Source organism: Phyllobates terribilis, unplaced genomic scaffold (genome assembly GCF_046119375.1).
Source record: "Phyllobates terribilis strain yellow unplaced genomic scaffold, ASM4611937v1 Scaffold_4__5_contigs__length_816908805, whole genome shotgun sequence".
Taxonomy (NCBI): Eukaryota; Metazoa; Chordata; class Amphibia; order Anura; family Dendrobatidae; genus Phyllobates; species Phyllobates terribilis.
Genome location: NW_027362764.1, coordinates 642,983,586 through 643,006,596, shown reverse-complemented (window position 1 = coordinate 643,006,596; position 23,011 = coordinate 642,983,586). Strand labels below are relative to the sequence as shown.

Here is a 23,011-nt window from a genome sequence, read left to right as displayed (position 1 = left end):
CAAAATACAGCTTTAGCAGCTGCAAATATGATGCCTTCGGTGACATTGCCAGACACATGTCATTTGTGTAACAGCTCATTCACATGAGTTGAAAACATCCGTTCTACGCAAACAATTACCCATGTCACCAAAATGGTGACAGTCGTCCTGACTCTTATTTTGCCCTTGGTGTTCTTTTTGTTTCTTTAGATTCATTTTGCAGGGTACATATGAAAAATGGCAGGTTATTATTGGGTCAACCAGCTGCCCAATCAGCACATGGACAGGACACTGACCAAATATACTCACCTCTGAACCAGCAGTCTACTTCATGATTGTTAGTCACTTAACATAGTCCTTGTTTCTATGTGAAAATATCATTTGCATACCTTGGCCCGCGCTGGATTGGTTTAATGGACAATTATTTTATTTTTGAGACTTCCTGCTAGATAGGCATGAGTCAAACAATCCCACATGAAGGAAGATGGCATTCAGTGTTCCTTTAGGCATTAATCAAGTGAATGGGAGCTGAGGTGCAGGACCCAAGAATGGCCACTCCACAGTGTACGGAGGTGTGATGTCCCGACTCTATATACATTGCTCACATTTGGCCACCGCAGAACCTAAAAACAGATGATTGTGGGAGAACCGGTTATCTGATCTCCACTGATAAATCATCAAAATCATAAGTTTACAAGTTTAAGATATATATGGCACTCTTGGTTGAATGGTGCCCAAGTAGGGTTCTGCTCTGTATAAATCATAGATGAATAACTCCAATAAATGAGAGATGTTCCTATTCTTCTGCGACCACACGTATGTGTGATGTTTCGATCCACAATTCTGGACCTTTGTCTGACCACATGTTTGTGTGTATGAAGAATAGATGGAAAACAGATAGATAAATGACTGATGAGCGCTAGAGCAGCTACGCTGTCTGTGACCTAATCACACTGATCAGACAAAGGTTTGGAATTGTGGACTGAGATGTCACACCTATATACCATTGTGGAATGCACAAGAATGAACACATCCGTCTCACATATTGGATTGCAGAGTTGAATCCTAAGTTAGTCATCAGTTTTCTAAGTCTGGACAACCTCTTTTAATATAGTGTAAAACCAAACTAGAATTTTTTTCATGGAACTGAAAACGTCCTTCAGGCCTGCAGAAAAAATATATCTTTGTACTGTGTTAGCCAGTAGATAAAAAAAAAATATATAAAAAAATTGAGAATCCTCAGTGGTTTATACCTTTTAATGGCTAAGGGCTCGCTCGCCAGAAACTTTACCGCGGACGGATGCTATCTGGTGTTTTATCGGATAGCATTCAGACCAATGTTATTCTATGGGGCAGTGCTGATCAGAATTTTTTTTTCTTATGCCAATTCGGGTTGGTGCAAATCGGATGGCACTAGGCCATTCAAGTCTATGGGTGCATGGAAAACATCGAACAGTATTTAGAGGACATCCAAGCGCAGTCAGATTTCCGCCGACTCATACAATGGAGAAGGTGGAGAAACCTTGTTCTCCATCTTCACTTGTGCTATGAGAGAATTGGATCCCATTAAGTTGGCGCTCTGATCAAACTCTGTTCATCGTTAGATTAGAGTGTCATTTACATAATCGATCCGATTCTCTTCCATGCGAGAATCGACATTCGTGTGACCCCGCCCTAACTGAAAAGATGATAACAAATACCAAGGGTTTGAGGCTACTGGGTCTCCAGAGACCTGAGTAGTTTTGAAAGTTAGCTATTTGTTACCATCTTTTTTAGCCTTTAAAAGGTATCAACCACTGAGGACTCTCAATTTTAAATATTTTTCAGACCTGTCATGCACTTATTTGAGTGATAAACCATTATTCAAAATTGAAAATTTCATAGAAACTATTGAAAATTAAAGCAGTTATAGCTGCCATTTCTAAGAAGCTCTTAGAATAACTTGTTTGTTATCAGTGTTGCAAAGCTCAGCTTTCAGCAGAATCGTTCAGCAGTCGGACATTGTGGCAGAGTAAACTATTTTACAATATTATGGCTTGTTCACACTGCGTTTTTACCGAAGTACCAGGAAAGTGACCTGAGATTTCCGAAGTCTCATACTTGTGCTACCTTTTTTTTCTTTGTAGATATATACAGTACAGACCAAAAGTTTGGACACACCTTCTCATTTAAAGCTTTTTCTGTATTTTCTTGACATTGAAAATTGTACATTCACACTGAAGGCATCAAAACTATGAATTAACAGATGTGGAATTATATACTTAACAAAAAAGTGTCAAACAACTGAAAATATGTCTTATATTCTAGGTTCTTTAAAGTAGCCACCTTTTGCTTTAATGACTGCTTTGCACACTCTTGGCATTCTCTTGATGAGCTTCAAGAGGTAGTCACCGGAAATGGTCTTCCAACAATCTTGAAGGAGTTCCCAGAGATGCTTAGCACTTGTTGGCCCTTTTCCCTTCACTCTGCGGTCCAGCTCACCCCAAACCATCTCGATTGGGTTCAGGTCTGGTGACTGTGGAGGCCAGGTCATCCTGCGTAGCACCCCATCACTCTCCTTCTTGGTCAAATAGCCCTTACACAGCCTGGAGTGTGTTTGGGGTCATTGTACTGTTGAAAAATAAATGATGGTCCAACTAAACGCAAACCGGATGGAATAGCATGCCGCTACAAGATGCTGTGGTAGCCATGCTGGTTCTGTATGCCTTCAATTTTGAATAAATCCCCCAACAGTGTCACCAGCAAAGCATCCCCACACCATCACACCTCCTCCTCCATGCTTCACAGTGGGAACCAGGCATGTAGAGTCCATCCGTTCATCTTTTCTGCGTCGCACAAAGACACGGTGGTTGGAACCTAAGATCTCAAATTTGGACTCATCAGACCAAAGCACAGATTTCCACTAGTCTAATATCCATTCCTTATGTTCTTTAGCCCAAACAAGTCTCTTCTGCTTGTTGCCTGTCCTTAGCCGTGATTTCCTAGCAGCTATTTTACCATGAAGGCCTGCTGCACAAAGTCTCCTCTTAACAGTTATTGTAGAGATGTGTCTGCTGCTAGAACTCTGTGTGGCATTGACCTGGTCTCTAATCTGAGCTGCTGTTAACCTGTGATTTCTGAGGCTGGTGACTCGGATAAACTTATCCTCTGAAGCAGAGGTGACTCTTGGTCTTCCTTTCCTGGGGCGGTCCTCATGTGAGCCAGTTTCTTTGTAGAACTTGATGGTTTTTGCAACTGCACTTGGGGACACTTTCAACGTTTGCCCAATTTTTCATACTGACTGACCTTCATTTCTTAAAGTAATGATGGCCACTCGTTTTTCTTTACTTAGCTGCTTTTTTCTTGCCATAATACAAATTCTAACAGTCTGTTCAGTAGGACTATAAGCTGTGTATCCACCAGACTTCTGCACAACATAACTGATGGTCCCAACCCCATTTATAAGACTAGAAATCTCACTTATTAAACCTGACAGGGCACACCTGTGAAGTGAAAACCATTTCCGGTGACTACCTCTTGAAGCTCATCAAGAGAATGCCAAGAATGTGCAAAGCAGTCATCAAAGCAAAAGGTGGCTACTTTGAAGAACCTAGAATAGAAGACATATTTTCAGTTGTTTCACACTTTTTTGTTAAGTATATAATTCCACATGTGTTAACTCATAGTTTTGATGCCTTCAGTGTGAATGTACAATTTTCATAGTCATGAAAATACAGAAAAATCTTTAAATGAGGAGGTGTGTCCAAACTTTTGGTCTGTACTGTATATGAACTGTTTCTTCAAATCGACAGCACGTCATTTCTTTCAGCGTTTTTACAGCTTTTTTTTCCACCCATTTAGATAAATGGGGGAAAAAACACAAGTAAAAGCTCATAAATGTTAGCAGGAAAAATATATACTTTGAGTATGTGCAGCAGATTTTTACGCAGGAGAAACCAAATGTGCACATACACATAGATGAGAAGGAGCAGAAAACCATATTGCATAACAGTTTATATTGCATTATTCAATTTCAATCCTGGTGCTACAATGATCCAAATGTATAAAACAGAGTGGAGCCTGGAGTGGCCTGGAGAATATTTAGCTATATAATAACATCCAGAGAACAGATCTGTATGAGTGCTACTGACGTTAATGCTGACTTATAAATTACATTGCTCTTTGCAAGGTTTGACCTGACTTTGAAGTTATTATCACAGTTGTCTCCCTTCCTCTCTGTTTATTTTACCAGATGTTGCTAAATCTTCGTCATACTTATCTATTTGGAATGTAATATTTTTAGTTTATTGTCATGAATTCAGTTCATTTGCCTGTGAACGTCCTGATCTATTCTGACGTCCAATGGAAGGGGGAAAAAAAAAAAGTTTCATCCTGTGAAATTTCAGTCCGCAGCGAGAGAATCGGGCAACATATGGTGTTCTTTGGTTCTGTAATGTTGGGATGGATGATGTTACCGGGTATTTCCATCTATAAAACTCATAAACAAGACCTGGACCTTTTGCTGTTTTTCATTATGCTTTGGAAAAAGTGTTTTGCGCTGTCAAATCTCAGGGTAGTACAATTGGAATAGACGTGGAGAAAAACTAACAAGGTTCTGGGAAGATTTTCGACATTTAGACGTTTCTTGTAACAAAAGCTGGGAATGTGTGCCAAGGTGACCTGCCCACAGCCATGAGATTTCACAGAGCCTCTAACTGCTGCAAAGCGTAAGCCTTTTCAATGTGATGACAGCATGCTGGGATTCCGTCAGCCAGTGACACAGATGTTCCAGTTATGGCATTTGACCCATGTAATGGGATTGCACATAAGATTACAAGCTTAGTGGTGCTCATCCCCTTAGGTCTTGGAAGATGTATAGCTTGAAATTAATTCGGAATAACCTCCTTTTACTACTCTGTGATACGTTCTAATCGTCCTTTATTTTACTTTTATATGCGCATAATCTACTGGTATTTTAATAGAAAGCCAGACTGCATTCTGTTTAATATCACCCTCTGTAATAGACACCTTTGCTATTAAGTTAATTGTCTGTTTTCTATGCTGTGGATTTAATTAAGTAGAACAAAGGTATTAGGAACTTTAACACTACATAATGTAAAATGATATGGTTGTGTTGGGTGGCGTCCGTCTAGTTTTCAGGAATTTGTAGGGCACAGGCATGGGAATACGGATATGTACCGTATGTGGGATTCTAATGGTCTGTGATATTGTGGCACCTGGGTAAGTTAGAATGCGACCTACAAATTTGCTTTATTTAAAGGGGTGGTCCAAAATACAAATGAATTTTCATCCTTAATCCCTATCTATTTAATAATAATCTAAACCATTTTCTAGTACACTTGAATTAAAAATCCCCCCCCCCCCTTCGCTAACTACATTATCTAACTGCTTTTCTTCTTTTTTTCCTATTTCCTTTTTGATGACGCTTCGTTGATAATTCCAGTGCGTGCTGGGATACTCAAACGAAGTATCATCGAGGGGCTGCGGTCACTGATGCAACCCCTGCTCCCTGCCTGAAATGAAGCATCATAATTGACCTTCATTTCAAGGGCTGGGCTAGTCTCAGCACGATGTGCACTGTGCGATGTGCACAATGACAGCACGCTCTCTCTCAGGCTCAGATCAGCAGTATCAAGCTGGCAACAGAGCCCACTGTCAGTTTCTTACAGAGTGAACTGACAGTGCACTCTGTTGCCAGATCATTGCTGGTGATCTGATCCAGTGAAAGAGTGCACTGTCAATGTACACATGGCGCAGGGACTAGCCCAGTCCCTGAAATGAAGGTCACTGATGACTTTGTTTCAGGGAGGAGGCAGCGATTGCAGGTGTGACCACATTTTTTACCCCATGATGACACTTGTTTTGAATATACCAGCATGCACTGGGTTTCTCAGATGGAACATCATCAAAAAAGAACTAGGGAAAAAAATAAAGCAGTTAGATAGTGTAGTGAGTGAAGGATGGGGAATTTTTAATTTAAATGTATTAGAAAATAGTTTCGATTATTTATGACATTAGATGGGGATTAAGAATGAAATTTAATTTACAATTCGGACCACCCCTTTAACTTGCCTTACTAAAGCCAGTGGTCAGTGACAGAGAAGGAATTAAAGAATATTTTACAATGGCACTACACACAAGAATATTGGGGAGAATGTATTAATGTTGCATAAAAATGAGCTTCATTCTGGAGAGCATTTGGTGCAATATCAATAAACTCCAACTGACTTGTAAAGGGAATGTTTCACCTATATTTTTAATAATTAAAACAAGCCAGATAAAGATGCATATTCTTTTTATCTAGTCTACTTTTTTATCACAGATTTTATTTTATATTCAAGATTACTGGGGCAGCCATCTGTTGAGCTTCTGTTAACAGTATTTAGAGAGAGTACCATAGACGTGCTTTGACTCATTGACTTGAGATGAGAGTTTTCTAGGCTTTCTCTATAATCTGTACTGTACTGAACATTGACTATCGCCTATTGTGAATGGTGGATCTTGTGTTATCTGCTGGATATTAAGGTGTTATCAGTTATCATTCTACCTGTGATGATATGACTGCTGAGAACTTAAAGCAAACCTGTCAGCAGGATTTTGCTAATTAAACTACAGGCAGTGTCATGTTGAGGCTGCTGCACTGATTAATATGATACCTCAGGTGAAGAAATCCGTCTTGTGTAATCAGGGTTTGCAGTTTTGAGTTAATGAGATGCTCGCACTCTGGGGCGGGACTGTAGGCAGGGTCTTATCTTGGTGCTCTAGGCCAGATCAGCAAGAAAAGACCGACCCACAGGCCTGCCCCTATCTCTCTGTGTCTAGCTGTCTCTATGATGAGGAACATACTTGTGCTTTGGGGCGTCCTGTGGGTCGGTCTTTTCTTGCTGATCTGGCCTAGAGCACCAGGATCAGACCCTGCCTACAGTCCCACCCTGGAGTACGGGCATCTCATTAACTCAAAACTGTAAACCCTGATTACACAAGAACCACAAGATGGATTTCTTCACCTCAGGTATCATATTAATCAGTGCTGCGACCCCAACATGACACTGCCTGTAGTTTACTTGGCAAAATCCTGCTGACAGGTTTGCTATAAAGAACAGGAAATCTGAACTCCATTTTAGGTTTAGTGGCCACTGTGAAAATAGCAAGATTTCAGAATTTTTATAAATGGATATATAGAAAATTTATTTTTTTAATCTAAAAAACATGATTTAAACAATCTATTGTTTTCTGATGACTTGAGGTGGACAACATATCAAACAGATGAACAAGACACATTTTTAGAGCAGAATCGGTGAACGAGCATTTGTATGAACGCTTTTTCCCAATCGCCCAATGAACAAGGAAAATGCTCATTCATCAGGTGATCAGATAATTTATACTGGCACAACAACCATTACCAGCAACACCTTGCGTGTGTAAACAGGGCATGTGCTGTTGACAACATGAAGCTGTAGAAGTGACAGAATGGATATTTAACAATTGCTCAAATTTTATTAAAAATTCAAATTCACCGGATTTGATTTTAATTATTTTTTTTTTAATTCACTTCGCAATTTTGCAGCATTGTAGAGAGACGTGAAAGAGATTAACAAAAAAAAAACTGTTCACCTGTCCAGCTCCCTGCCGGGTTCTCCAGTTTCATTCTTTTCTGGTCTTCTGAGATAATGTTCCATTTCTTCCTTGCCAAATTCAAGCAAACTGCTGAAATCGAATTTTGTCAAAACTGCTAAATCAATATAAACTGATGGAAACAGACTAGTGGACCATTTAAACGAGTGCCCTTTACTTGTATAGAGTCGATCTGTTAATGGCCCAAGATCAGCCATCTGAATGCACCTTTTATTTTCCTTTTTTTGCTTGGGCTATCTACAGGAAATAGAGTGTAAAGGAAGTGGATACAGAATCTGAAAATAACCTTTAGGGCTGGAAACTTTTTGACATCAACGGCTGATGAAAAGCTTTTTCGGTGTTCAGGCCTTACTTTGCTAAAAGTGTTGCCTTCCAGTGCTTATGAGAGTTACGGTAGTTCTCCAACTTGGTGGAATTTTCACCCTGATCTGGCCAAACTATTACACCGTGGCCAGCTGTACTTTGCAATTAAATACTAATAATGAACAAATCTGCCAAATTTTGTATTCAGAAGTTTTTCTTGAATTTGACTAGGAAATTATGTTTGCATCAAAGTTATTCGATTAATCAAAAGGTGAAAACAATGTAAACCATACCTTACCACTCAACTATCCCGCCACCCCAGTCCTACTCGCCGATAGAGGAAGATGACGTTGCACGGCATGGAGAAATAAAGAATAGGATTGAGGGAGTGTTGTAGAGGCCAGGAGAGGGGAACACCAAGATGGGTGTTATTTGTTTTTATTTTTTGCCCCTTCCCTGGCCCTCTACAAATTCGCAAAATAGCTGATAGCCATTTTGCTGGATTTGCACAAAGCGAATCACAAAAAAACATGTATTGTAGAAAATCTTCAGATTGTTTTTTTCTAGAAAAATTTGAGGCAAATTCAACTCCGAACAGATTGTGCACTTGTACAAAATATACTTTATATGGACAATCCCTTTCTGTTAGTGTCCCATGAAAATAGGTAGATCTAAAAGGTATTCTCATTCTCCAGGTAACCTAGTGGCAGCTTTCCACCAATGTTCAATTTCCCTGCAGTGCCTCCACAGGGCAAATGAGGTATGACACAGGTCTTATTAAAATCCATGGGCTGACCATGTAATGCATGGACATGCTGAATCTTTCAAAGCAAGAGGCGCCGTCTGCCCTGGCTTTCTTTTTGAACAATTTGAAAACTTTTTTTTTTTTTTTCAAACTATACCACCACTTTAAAATACCACATTACTAGACCATAGTCCATATAGTGGTCACTATTTGTGCTTTAAATTATTATTGGAACTATTTTCCTTTTCATTAATTGGATATCCTATCAAACATTCGGAGATGTCCAGTTTTTGAATCCACACTTGGTAGAGCATGAAGCTGAACACTGGTCCTTTTCCATTCCTGTTATTTGACCATCAAATGAAGTTGCGAGGTCTGACTGTGTATCCATTGTAATATAGCAGGTTTTGTTCTCTATTGTGTCAGCCTAAAAAATGCAGCAATATATCATGATTGTTTTTTTTAAATTTATGTTTAATAGTTACTGGATTTCCCTACCTAGATGAAAAATATAATTGTAGATGAGCAACATATCATTTTTCATTAATCCCAGAATGTCATATTTTGGGGGGAATCCCATTATAACAAGCCTAATCTTTTCATATTGTAAACTAAGGACAGAAAGGTGGGAGGGGGTAGGTGGCAACACCTGGTTCACTTATGCAATACAGCAAGGAACACAGAACAGCTGCATAAGCACGGCCAAGGAGACAAAATCTAAGTCCTAAGTACAAGCCACCTGACCACTTGTAATGGAGTCATTTTCCAATGAAGTTTGCATGAGACTGCAGGCAAGTAGTGGTGGCAGGTGGTTTAATTTAAAAATTCATCTTCATCCCCAACCCCCTCCTCTTTTGTTCCATTTCCTCAATTTCCCTGAACCACACAATTTCCGTGAGATTTCTTGGCTATAGGTTAAGTATACTTATTTGGAAATCAGGCTCTTTTAATAACAGCAGCTGCGCTAACCTAGTGATCATGCCGGTAATAATGATCTGACCTTGTACACCAGAAATGCTTTTGCAAGTCTGTTTGCCTATGTTATGGTTAAAATCCAATTATTTGCACCTACTGAAAGCCTTAAACCTGATTTTAATAGCTATTGTATAAAAGATAAAAAAAACATGAGATCTTTTCCTAAAGGCAATTCTAAAATCAAGACACAAGTCAATGTTTTTAGTAGAGTTTTTCAATAGATCATATCTTGATTCAGTAGGTGCATAGTTGCACCAGAAAATAGATTTGAAGTTTCTACCATACTACCATGTGCCTGATCAATTTAATGCAATATAATCCTTTGATCTTTGCTTGAATAGAAATTATTCAGCAAAGGGAATAACTTGTAGGTTTTTCATTTTAATTTTATGAATTTGACTGTGTCAGACATATAATTTTTGTGGGTGTTTTAGATGTTCTAACCAATGGCACACACTTTATTCTGACTCCATAACTAGGCTGCGAGTGTAGGCCGCTTTAGACACTGTTTCTTGGTTGTCTCTATGTACGAGTACACACACAAAAAGATTTCATCAGATAGCTTGACTTGGCTGAAGAGGCTCATATGAAGATTCCAGAAGGTTTATTTTGAGGCTGAATTCTTGTAGATATGCACAATTATAGTAGTCAAAAAGGACTATTTTGAACCAGAAATGCAAGATATGAACTTCTTAAAGCAATTGTCCGGTCCAAATCGATAAGTTTGGTCGGCTGTGTCGCTAGTCAGGGAGCGGCCTTGCTCAACACAGAGTGACTACAGACTTATCACTTTTGACCGGACAACCCCTTTTAAGATGGCTGACATACTAAAAATGAGGAAGATGAAAGGAGGGGTTACTGACATCAAAGCTAAGGAGGCAAACAGGGAGAGAGGGAGGACAAACTGCGAAAGGCAAACCTATTGCGTAGCAACATAACAGCAACAGTACAAACAAATATTGTATGATTACCAAGTCATGGAACATGACACACTTTATTCTTGCATTATTTGTACATAGAAAGTACAGCAGGAGGATGTGCTTTATACCAGCTGCAATGAATGGAAGTCAATGGTCAGAGAATGTTGTTGTATAACGTTTTCTAAGAAATTTACTGCTTCTACAGAAACTAAGAAGCCACAAATGAGCTTCATATAGAGCACTACCTGTTTATAATTTTATGATCATGTCCTATCTAGACCTCCATGAGTACAACAGAGCTTTCACCTTTCATTAAAACCTCCACCAGCCATCTAATGATAATGACATGACTCTGCTAGTTGTGTCCTGGTCTACACAGCAGAGCTAAAAAAAAACACGAACAGCAGGCTGTGAGAAAAATGTATTGAAAATGTATCTGTATATCAAAAACATAATGTGAATTAGAAAAAGAGCAGAATAAATGACCCTGCCTTGTCCCCTATACTATAACCACCTTATCAACTTTCTTTGTACTCTCAGGATATCAGATATTTAGCTTGGCATGTGCAGAGAGGTGTAGTCCTGAAGTTCATATGAAACTCATCAGGGTGATACACATCCTTTATTCTTAGTGATATGTTTTGCGTCCACCCAAGATCAAAAAATCATGTGGAAATTGTTTTCTTTCTGTCAACTTGTTAAACAATTTTTAAAGCTTTTTTTTTTCTGGGGAAACTAGCTAATGCATAATATAGCTGCTCATACAGATTTTTCCATGGATAGTCAGACAACTTTCTCAGATGTTACTGTACATCTATATTAGTTAAAATGGCAGAGTGGAAAATGTAACAAATTGACAGCTCCATGACTTATATTTACTAGTTTTACTGGATATAGTAGTATTGCTAATGGTTTCTAAAAGCGACCTGTAATTCAGGAGCCAAAAATGACACTTATTTAGTAATAATAGATCAAATTCGCCTCTAAGTAATTTTATTTTCCCTTTTTGTTTTCTAAGGATTATTTCACAGATCTCATCACCAATGACAGCATCAGTTACTTTAAACAGACAAAGAGGATGTACCCACATCGACCAATTATGATGGTCATCAGTCACGCTGCACCACACGGCCCTGAAGATTCTGCTCCTCAATTTTCAGAGCTCTTCCCAAACGCTTCCCAGCATATGTGAGTTTAATTCTGCAGTCCAACAAGAGGCTAACAATGAATTTCTTGTAACAAATGTATTGATTTAAGGATGAGCAAATCAATCGTAACTAATCAAATTTGTATAGAATTTCACAAATATCACAGATTCTATCAATTCTGAATTTTTGGGAATTAATTTTGCACAAATCCTGCAAAATAATGGCCAGCTGGCTGAAATTTCTTTGGATTCATATAGTTCACAAAGGGGTTAAAAAAATAAAACTCATACTCATCTAGCCCCTCACCTGTCCCTGCCATCACAACTCCTGGCCGATCATCCTATGTCTTTCAGAGCTCCCATTCCACTCCACCGCTGGCTCCTCTTCACTCTCTGCAGGCGCTGGTTGGGTCTCGAGTGACATTGAAGAGGAGACCGGTGCCGGAGTGGGTTGGGACTTTGGAACCCAGAGGAGAAACGGTGAGGAAGTGGCTTCAGGAACAGGGAGACGCTAGGTGAGAATTAATTTAGTTTTTTTCACCACTTCCTGGCATATCCACTTATTTTGCATTAGGGTCAAGAAACCAATCAGAGTATAATAAAAAGCATATTATTGTTATATTTTTAATGGCAATTTGGGCTCTTTCGATTTCACATCAGATAAATTCCATGTGAATTGAATTTTCCAGTGGCCAATTTTGAGCGAATCTGCCAATTTAGAAATTTGGCAGATTTGTTCATCTCTAATATTGTTTCTTTCACATTGAGTCTTTTACTTTTCCGAAAAGATTTCTGTGATTTTATTTATTTTTTGCTCAAAATATATAGAATAGATTAGATTATAGAAATGATTTTATTTGGATTGTGTAAGCCCGAGAATGAGTGGCCTGTTACATGAAGTAGGTGAAATTTAAAGGTTTTCTCTTTGTAAAGTTAAATCAGTTGATTCTCATGATCCTAAAAGGATCTCAAATTTCTATTTAGATGGTTGATCTACAAGGTGCAATGTTAAGACATTGTTATCCTTTAGGGTGGTTCAACTATGGCTGTGGTTCCCTTCCACACTACACTCTAAATGAGTTAAAGAAGATCTTCAGCAGTGGCTGGTCCAAAGATCTCATCACATTTTGTCATCAAATTATAGTTTGGGATGTAGAAGAAAATGTGTAATATCTCCATTATTTCTGCTGCTTATACACCAATCTCAGCTTTCCTGGTTTGGTCTTAACTAGTGATGAGCGAGCACTAAAATGCTCGGGTGCTCGAAGCTCGGGTCGAGCACATTGGAATACTCTGGTGCTCGACCCGAGCAACGAGCCCAATGTAAGTCTATGGGAAACTCGAGCATTTTTCTGGCGGTCCCCCCCGGCGGTCTGCAGAAGGTCAAAAATTGCCCAAATCGATGGGAACAGTGCTCAATTAAACGTCAGGCAGGCAGGGTATATAGGAGGGTGCATGAAAAACATAGCAGGGCTCTTGGAACACACTAGTGCCCTCCTATTTTCATGCACCCGTCTCTTTAAAAAAGCCGGCCGGCAATTCAGCAGCGGCTTTCACCGGTACCCGACAATTTAGAACAGAAAGAATAGAGCATCACACATAGATTAGATAGATAGAAACATGTCAGTCACATATATAATAAGTACAGTGACAGTGTTGGTTACTGTACTTGTCATTTAGTGTTAAAATAAAGGATTTATTAAAAAAAAATTGGCGTGGGGTTCCCCGTAATTTTAGTCTCTAGCGGAGGTTAAGCAGACGGCTGAGGCAGATGTTTGAAGCCTGGGAAGGGGTAATACCCACGGAGCTTCCCAGGCTACTAATATCAGCCCCCAGCTGAATACCTAGCCTTTACTAGCTATTAAAATGGGGGACCCAAAAAAAAAATGACGTGGGGTCCCCCCTATTTTAATAGCTAGCAAAGGCTCATGCACGTCACTGACAGCGTGGGAGCATCTTATGGATGCGCCATTTCTGGGGCGGCTGACGGCTGGTGTTTCTAGCCTGGGAGGGGGCCAATATTCATGGCACCCTTCCTGGGCTATTAATATCAGCCCCCAGCTGTCTGCCTACCTTTGCTAGCTATTAAAATAGGGGGGACCCCACATAATTTTTTTTTTGGGGTCCCCCATTTTAATAGCTAGTAAAGGCTAGGTATTCAGCTGGGGCTGATATTAGTAGCCTGGGAAGCTCCGTGGGTATTACCCCTTCCCAGGCTTCAAACATCTGCCCCAGTCGTCTGCTTAACCTCCGCTAGAGACTAAAATTACGGGGAACCCCACGCCAATTTTTTTTTAATAAATCCTTTATTTTAACACTAAATGACAAGTACAGTAACCAACACGATCACTGTACTTATTATATATGTGACTGACATGTTTCTATCTATCTAATCTATGTGTGATGCTCTATTCTTTCTGTTCTAAATTGTCGGGTACCGATGATGAATTGCCGCCCTGCTTTTTTAAAGAGACAGGTGCATGAAACCACTATTATTTTTTTAATAAATCCTTTAACAGTAAATGACAAGTACAGTAACCAACACTGTCACTGTACTTAGAAACATGTCAGTCACATATATAATATCTATCTAATCTATGTGTGATGCTCTATTCTTTCTGTTCTAAATTGTCGGGTACCGGTGTATGCCGCTGCTGAATTGCCGGCTTTTCGTGTTTCACTGTGAGCACTGTTCCCATCGATTTGGGCAATCACTGTAATGCCACAACCACCATGGCTGTGGCATTACAGTGAGTTGCAGACAATCCCTGCATGATTGGTGCTCTAAATAGCGCCAGACATGCAGGACGGGGACCCGAGCTCCTGCCCGAGCATCGCGCAAGGACTCTGCTTGCTCCAAGCATCTCGAGTACTGAGATGCTCGGGCGAGTACCGAGCAGTGGCGAGCATGCTCGCTCATCACTAGTCTTAACCCCTTAGTGACAACTAGACGTCTTTTTACTGACCTGCGATATAAGAGACTAGCGTTCCCCGACAGGTGACAATCCTGTAACTGTCATCTGTACATTATAGCTGACAACTTGCTGCATCAGCTACGATCAGTGTTGGCAGGGATCATGGACGTTTAACCCCTTAGATTCTGCTGTCAATAGTGACTACAGAATCTAAATAGTTAACAGAGTGTGGGGGCTTCCTCTTTAACCTCATCGGCACCCTGAGATCTTGATTGTGTGGTCCTGATGTTTGCCTTGACAGTTCATAGCCAAATAACTGTGGGCTATAGCGGCCTGTTCAGAAGTTATCAAAGTTTAGGTGGTAAAAATAAACTTTTTCATTCTTATCATGCCACTTTCCATTACTTCCTGAAAAGAACCAGAAGGGTTAATGAACTACCTGAAAGCAATTTTAAATACGTTGAGGGGTGCAGTTTTTAAAATGGTATCACTTTTGAGTGGTTTCCAACATATAGGACCTCCAAAGTCGTTCAAATCTGAACAGGTCCCTATAAAAATAATTTTTGTAAATTTCCTTGAAAAAATGAAAAATTACTGCTGCATTTTTAAACCTTCTAAAATGCTAACAAAATAAAACAACACTTTACAAATGTTGCTGATGTAAAGCAGACATAAGAGAAATGTTACTTATTAATGTTTTTGTGTGGTATGACTATCGGGATTAAAGGGATAGTCATTCAAAGTTTGAAAATTGCAATTTTTAAAACATTTTTGTCAAATTTTTGATATTTTTATAAATAAACGCAAAACATAGCAACCTAAGTTTACCATTATTATAAAGTATCATGTGTCACAAAAAAACAATCTCAAAATCAATGATATGTTGAAGCGTTCCAGAGTTATTACTACATAAAGTGACACTGGTTAGATTTAAAAAAATTGGTCCGGTCACTAAGGGCTTAAAGAGGTTGTCCACTACTTTTATATTGATGGCCTATCCTTATTAGCTTATCCAGTAGGAGGCGGATGTGTAGTACTAAGCCTCGGCCACTACAAGAAGACGGCCAGCTCTGCAAGTATGTACTTCTGCCAGGCGAACGCCACCAACGGTAACAGCTGATCGGCGGGGGTGCTGGGTGTCGGACCCTGGACCATCAGACGTTGATGAAAGGAAAGATCATCAATGAAAAAATGTTAGACAACCTCTTTAAAGCAGTTGTAGCTTGGTGTTATATTCAGAAATTGATCATATTAAAGCCAATATGTCAATTTATCGGTCGACCATGACAGCACCACTAGAGAGGGGATCCGCCCACCAAGGACAGGAAACCTACAGGCTTAAAAGGGGCGGCCCTCTCTTCTCGCCTCAGTTTGGTTTCCTGTCCTTGATGGAGGGAACCTCTGACAGGCTTACCTGTGAAGATGTCCGGAAGAAGCGTGCTGTCGAGCTGCGCCCCTGTCTGGGATCAGCAGCTCCAGTACCGTCCTGTGCCCTGGGCTGTGGGAGCTGCACCCCTGTCTGGGGTGGCAGCTCCAGCCAGATGGATCATGGGGACGGCAGCCCCAACTTGAGGTGGGCACAGCATTGGGGGGCTGTGCCCCTGTCTGGGGTTGGCAGCCCCAGACCTGCGCGTTGGACACTGGGGGAGCGGCACCCTGGCCGGGGTAGGGCCACCCCTAGCAGCAGGTAAACACTAGCTGGAGCAGGCAGCTGGAGGGAGAAAGCGCCGATTACAGGAGCAGCTCCTCTGACAGGCGCCGCATGCTTCCGGTCTTTTACTAGGCTGGGGGCGGGGCCTGATGCAGGGCGGTCATGTGACCAGACAGGAAGCCCGGTCCACATGCATGCAGACACCGCGTGAGTGCTGCATTCTCCCCTCCAACCAGCAGATGGCAATTAAAAAAAAAAAAGAGGGGGAAATTAAAGGGAAGTAGACCCTCCTATTTAAGCGTCCAGATATCACTGCTCTAGGCTTCCCAGCTAGTTCAGAACTCTATTGTTAATGGATTCTGAAGACCAGCAGCAGCAAATCCAGATGCCGCTGCTTTCTCCATCTCAGTGGTCGCCTGGGGAGCCCCAGGAGACACGACCCCCTCGAGTCACCAGCAATTCTCGGACTGCAGGAAGACTAACCCGGTCCGGCCATCGTGACTCTAACAAGACGGACGAATCTGCAGCCCCTAGGGACAATCCCCCGGCTGAGAAAGGTCCTCCAGCTAAACCGGTACTGGCTATTTGAGCTCTGGGTAAGTGATCTTTGAGAAAGTTCACTTGGGTAATAAGGTGAAATATTAATTATCCCTTATCTGGATGATTTCCTGATAGTTGGTAACTCGGCCCTTCAATGTAGTAAGCATCTAAAAATAGTGATCTCCATCTTAAAGAATCTGGGCTGGGTCCTCAATTTAAATAAATCTAGGTTAACGGCCACAAAAGTACAGCAATTCTTAGGAGTTATGCTGGATTCAGATTCTCAGACTCGTTACCTCCCTGAAGCCAAAAAACTAAAGATCAGGGATCAAGTAAGAAGGGCAGTGTCAAACCCAGTCATGTCCCTGAGAGCTGCGATGTCCCTGTTAGGTACCCGGACATCTTGCCTTCCCGGGGTTCTGTGGGCTCAATATCACTCCAGGGTTTTACAATGGGATGTACTGCATAATGAAGTTATGTTGAAGGGGCGCTTGGAGGGGAGGTTTTCCTTGTCTTCCCGGTCAGTTAAATCCTTACAGTGGTGGGATAATGAAGTGAAGTTATCCAGAGGGGTCCCCTGGGTTTTTAGAGCAACCCGAACAATTACTACCGATGCCAGTTCCAGTGGGTGGGGGGCCCATCTGGGAGATATGGTAACCCAGGGGTCATGGTCTAATTTGGAAAAGAGTCTCTCCTCCTTCGCTAAAGAGTTGCTAGCGATAGACAGGGCAGTCAATTATTTTCTAGTTTTTCTTCAAAATCGTGATGTAAAAGTTTTCTCTGATAATAAAATCACAGTAGCTTACGTGAACCACCAAGGGGATACACGATCAAGATCTCTGAGATTGGCGGATCATCTCTTTCTGGTCTCGGAATGACATCTTCGTTCCCTAACAGCCCTTCATATCCCTTCATAGGGGAAAGAAAATTCAAGGCAGACTACTTAAGCCGCTATACCCTGAGACAGGGGGAATGGGAACTAAATCAGGACATGGTCTCCCAAATTGTCCAAAGATGGGGACCTCCAGTAGTGGACTTTGCTACAAAGTTAAATCGGAAAACTCAGCTCTTCTGTTCCCTGGATCCCAAAGAAAATCCCCTGGCAGTAGACGCTCTCCAGATACCTTGGGGGTTCAGTCTAGCCTATGCCTTTCCTCCATTAACCCTTCTTCTTATGGTTATCAGGAAGATCAGGGAGGACAAGGCGAGAGTTCTGCTGGTCGCACCCTTTTGGCCCAGGAGGCCCTGGTTCTCATGCCTCAGGAGCATGTCTGTGTCAGATCCTTGGGTTCCACCAGAAGTTCTGGATCTCCTCTTCCAGGGTCCTATAGTCCATCCTCAAGTGTCTGGCCTCCACTTGACAGTATGGAACTTGAAGGGGAGCTATTAAGAAAAAAAGGATTCTCCCAAGGCTTAGTGACAACCTTAATGCGTAGCTGTAAGCCTATTACAACCAGAATTTATGCGAGAACCTGGAAGAAGTTTTTATCTTTTTCCGGTTCCAGAGTCGGTGAGGAGGCTCCAATAAGTGAAATTCTAGAATTTCTGCAAAAAGGTCTTAAGTTAGGGATAGCCACTAGCTCCCTGAAGGTTCAGGTGTCCGCCTTAGGCGCCTTTATATAGCTGTGATCTGGTGAGTAATTATTGGATTTCTCGTTTCATTAAAGCCGCCTTTAGGTCCAGGCCCATTGTCAAAAGCAAATTGGTACCCTGGGATCTAAATTTGGTTCTTAAAGCCTTAACTGGTCCACCCTTTGAGCCAATAGTTAGCCACTCTTAAATCCCTCTCCCTTAAAACAGCACTTCTGATAGCTTTAACATCTGCTAGGAGAGTTGGTGATATTCATGCCCTGTCTTCAGCCTTGCCCTTCACTCAGATCCTGGATGATAAAATAATTCTTAAACCTAATCCCGCCTATCTCCCTAAAGTAGCTACCCGTTTTCACAGACTCCAAGAAGTAGTCCTACCCTCCTTCTGCCCTAATCCGGGTAACCGGAAAGAAGAGTTTCATACACTAGACGTAAGGAGATGTGTAATTAGGTACCTCTTGGTCACCAAAGAGTTTAGAAAAGATAGTTCGTTATTTATATCCTACCAAGGTGTTAGGAAAGGCTCTAAAGTCACAAAGTCCACCATAGCTAGATCGATCAGGGAGGCTATTTCCCTAGCTTATACATCCAGTGGTGAGGAAATACCACAAGAATTGAAGGCTCACTCCACCTGGGCAGTGACTACCTCCTGGGCGGAGAAGATGGGTGTCTCGATAGAAGACATATGTAAGGCTGCTACCTGGTCTTCTCCATCTACCTTTATATAGGCACTATAGACTGGATTCGGGTGTTTCATCTGATCTTGCTTTCGGGAGAAGGGTGCTACAAGCTGTTGTCCCTCCCTAAACTTCTTCATCTCTGTAATTCTCTCGTGGTGCTGTCATGGTCGAATGATAAAGTCATAAGTTACTTACCGGTAACGGGATTTTTCGGAGACCATGACAGCACCCTTATATTCCCTCCCTTCACATTGGTGGGAGCACTCCTTGTTTATTAATTTTCACTCTTAAGTTGGTGATTTATAGAAATGTTGGTTTATCATGTTTTGCTATGTCTAATAACCTGGTGGTCCTCTCAATGCTCTGTAATCCAAACTGAGGCGAGAAGAGAGGGCCGCCCCTTTAAACCTGTAGGTTTCCTGTCCTTGGTGGGCGGATCCCCTCTCTTGTGGTGCTGTCATGGTCTCCGAAAAATCCCATTACCGGTAAGTAGCTTATGACTTTCTTTTACATTTTTATTTTCATTTAAAGGACGTTTGCACATAGGTTTGCTTGGAACCTGTAAACCAAACACAAAATGATAGGATATTTTAAATTAGGGCGAGCAGAGCTTCTTCATAATTGTTCTTGGGTGCCCTTAAAGGATATGGAACCCTGTAGGAACATTTTTAATTTTTACCTAAATGCATACAAAATTTTTGCACTGAGATCTGTAAAAAATTTTGCACCGCAGGCTCTTTAAATCCCTACACATTGCCTACTGCTGCAAAATTTGTTAACTGAGAATCCATCAGTGAGCTCATTATGACAGGGGGTGGGTTGTAACTCTTTGACCCCCATACACCACTTCAAAGTTGAGTTGAACTTTGATGTGGCCGAAACTCAGGTGACAGGAGCTCAGAAAAAGGCCCAATATACAGACACTCGGTCAGAAGGAGGTTATCGATGGATTTTTAGTAATTGTAAATTGTAAACAATTATAGCTCAAAATATATAAATTTTAATAACAAAATGCCACAACGGTGTCTGTATCCTTTAACCCATACATGTCAAACTTCGGCCCGTTGGCCAAATTTTGCCTGCAGAGTGGTTATTTTTAATTTTGGCCCTCTGTGTGTTTAAGTTTGACATCCCTGCTTTAGCAATATAATTTGTATTAATATTATAAATACCCTTTAAAGAATTCCAGTTTGTGCTATTATAAGTTGAAAACTATTGCCTTTTTTACTGTATATTTGCCGGTGGATTTGTCTGCTTTTCTTGTAATTATCCTTTACAACGTTCCTCTGGTCTAGCAGTATACTCCAGTAATAACACAAGGTTTACTCTCATACTGTTGTGCTTATCTCAAGCATGATGACAGCGAAAATTGTTAGCATTGCTCGATTTCAAGGGCTATTCATTTGCTGGTATTTACTTCTTATGAGAGTTATGTAGTGCTGGTTCCGCAACGTCAATCGCCTTCATAAAACTCTGCCTCTAGGGCCCAAGTAATAAAATGTTGAAGCCGTCACAGACATTCTTTGAAAACAAAAAACCTGAATTATTTTAAAATATTTTCTACTTTTTGTTTTAACTTTTTTTTTTTTAATTGTTTACTGGTTATTTACTTATTCCAATGTACTCTTGTCAGATAAAATAAAAACAACTCAAATGTAATTGGCTTAAAAAAAAAAAAAGCCGGAAAGAAATAAAAATATTTTCCAAGAACATTTGTCCAAGTGATAATATACTTGAAATAATCCAGCTGGGGTGTAACTGCTTCAAGGATCCAAAAGATGTTCCCTCCAGATTGTTAAACCGGAGCTGTCTGTAACCAGTTTATTTCCAATTTCCTTCCCTCACTTCATTTTCATTTGTATTTATTTCTTTCTTTTCTAAAAAAGAGAATGTTAGCACAGAATCAAAAAAATAAAGAGTAAAGTTATCAAAATGTTTGTCAATTTATACTGTGTGTGTGTGTGTGTGTGTGTGTGTGTGTGTTTATAAAATATATATATATATAATATATATTTATAAATAATTTGGTATTGTATATGACATCAATGTCAGATTTATTTCTAGATAACACATACAACTATCTTGAATCCCTTAACACAGTTGGACCAAGATTATGAAACTGTAAAATTGAGCTGAAACTTGGGCCTCATTCAGACATCTACGAATCATGTATGTTTTCTATCCGTGATTTTCGCCAATAGAACTTGTACCCGTTAAAGTCTATGATGGTGTTCATTTGTCTGCGTCTTTTTGCAGAGCATAAGTCTGATCAAAATAAACATGTCTCCATGATTTTTTTTTATTTTTTTGCGGCTTCACAATTCAAAATTACCCATACAAGTTTATGGATATGTGAAAATCACGGCATCATTGCGCTGTCCATGATTAAAGAAGCACTGCCAGCTAAGTTTTTATTCCCTTAATATATTGCAGTCATCAAATTATATAGCACTGTGTACTTACAATTGCTCATTTTGCCTTTCTACCCAGTTAATTCATCTCTTTTCCATTAGGTCTATGACATCACGTGATTAAAAACTGACTACCTGAATCCTTCTAAGCTCTATGTAGAAACAGGAGTTCCATTTTCCCTGTATGAGTCATGAGTCACTGCAAAAATGACTGGCAAGGGGAGAAGGGGGAGCAGCTGGGTCAGGAGTTGAAGAGGGGAATGACTTTTGCAGGGAAAAGAGACTTCCTGTTTCTACAAAGAGCAGAGGAAAAAGAAGAATTACCTGGGTAGAAAAGCGAAATGAGCAATTGTAACTTTACTGCATAGTGCTATATAATATAATGATTGCAATATAATTAATAGGATAAAAACTTTCAGATTTAAGATTGTAATGGATAGAAGCTTTGACATTTATTTTTTCATATGTAAAAATTGCTGATAAAAAAACTCTGATGGTGAAGACTGAAACACTGATGAAAATTTGATTGAAAACACTGATGTGATTTGGACAATTTGCTGCGCGCATGAAAACTTAGACATCTGAAGTGGGCCTTTAAAGGGTTTGTTTGCCATTTTCAAAAATCTTATTAGGGAAGTTCCTTGGTCAAAGCTAGAAAGTATATCTCTAGAGCATGGATCGGCAACCTGCGTCACCCCAGGCTGTTAGAATATGCTGGAAGTTATGGTTTCACAGCAGCTGGAGTGAAGCAGCTTGTTGACCCCTGCTTTAGAGGGACTTACACATCCCTATATTACATGGCTGACCCATTGATTTCAATGAGCATCTTCCAAAGTTTTAAATCCCCTGTGGTAGCACTGTCAGAGAATTAAAAACATGCTCCTACATACAGCCCCCACTACTGGCGGACACAGACAGAAAATGGCCCCTGTGCAAGAACAATACATGGGCCCCTTGCAGACCAAGAGCTCCTAAAAATGCAAAATTGCACCTGCGTTGGAGGTAGAAATGGGCCCCCTTACCTCTTGGGCCCCTGTGCAGCCGCACAGGTTGCACCAATGATATGTCCACCCCTGTCTCCCACATATTGCAGCTGATCAATGGGATTCTCAGCCGCTAAACTTCAAGTGATTAACTTAATTTTTCATGGAAACTCTTGAACAAAAGGAGTTCTTAAGAGATCAACATTTTTGAGTCTATAGAAGTTTTTATGATTGTACATATATCTTACTCCTCAGAACTCCAAGCTACAACTACGCACCAAATATGGACAAACATTGGATCATGCAGTATACAGGGGCCATGCTACCAATCCATATGGAGTTTACAAATGTGCTTCACAGGAAGAGATTGCAGACACTTCTGTCTGTGGATGATTCAATGGAGAAGGTATTTTACCCTTTTTCTCCTTTATTTGCACTGAATAAAGTTTTGTATATGTTAGTTATATGCCACCTATAATCGTCTTCTAATGCCAGGGCTGATTAAAGACTATTGCTCTATCCTATGGTTCTTAAAAT

At 40.5% G+C, this 23,011-nt stretch overlaps 1 protein-coding gene across 2 annotated transcripts in view; it reads left to right on the top strand.

The window, feature by feature from the left end:
- Positions 1–23,011, top strand: part of SULF1 (sulfatase 1) — a 157,711-nt gene that overhangs the window by 87,955 nt on the left and 46,745 nt on the right. For both annotated transcript variants that reach the window (XM_073679419.1, XM_073679420.1), the window contains exons 6-7: positions 11,576–11,745; positions 22,730–22,880. In XM_073679419.1, the coding sequence (XP_073535520.1) occupies positions 11,576–11,745; positions 22,730–22,880 (321 nt within the window). The remainder of the gene's footprint in view (positions 1–11,575; positions 11,746–22,729; positions 22,881–23,011) is intronic.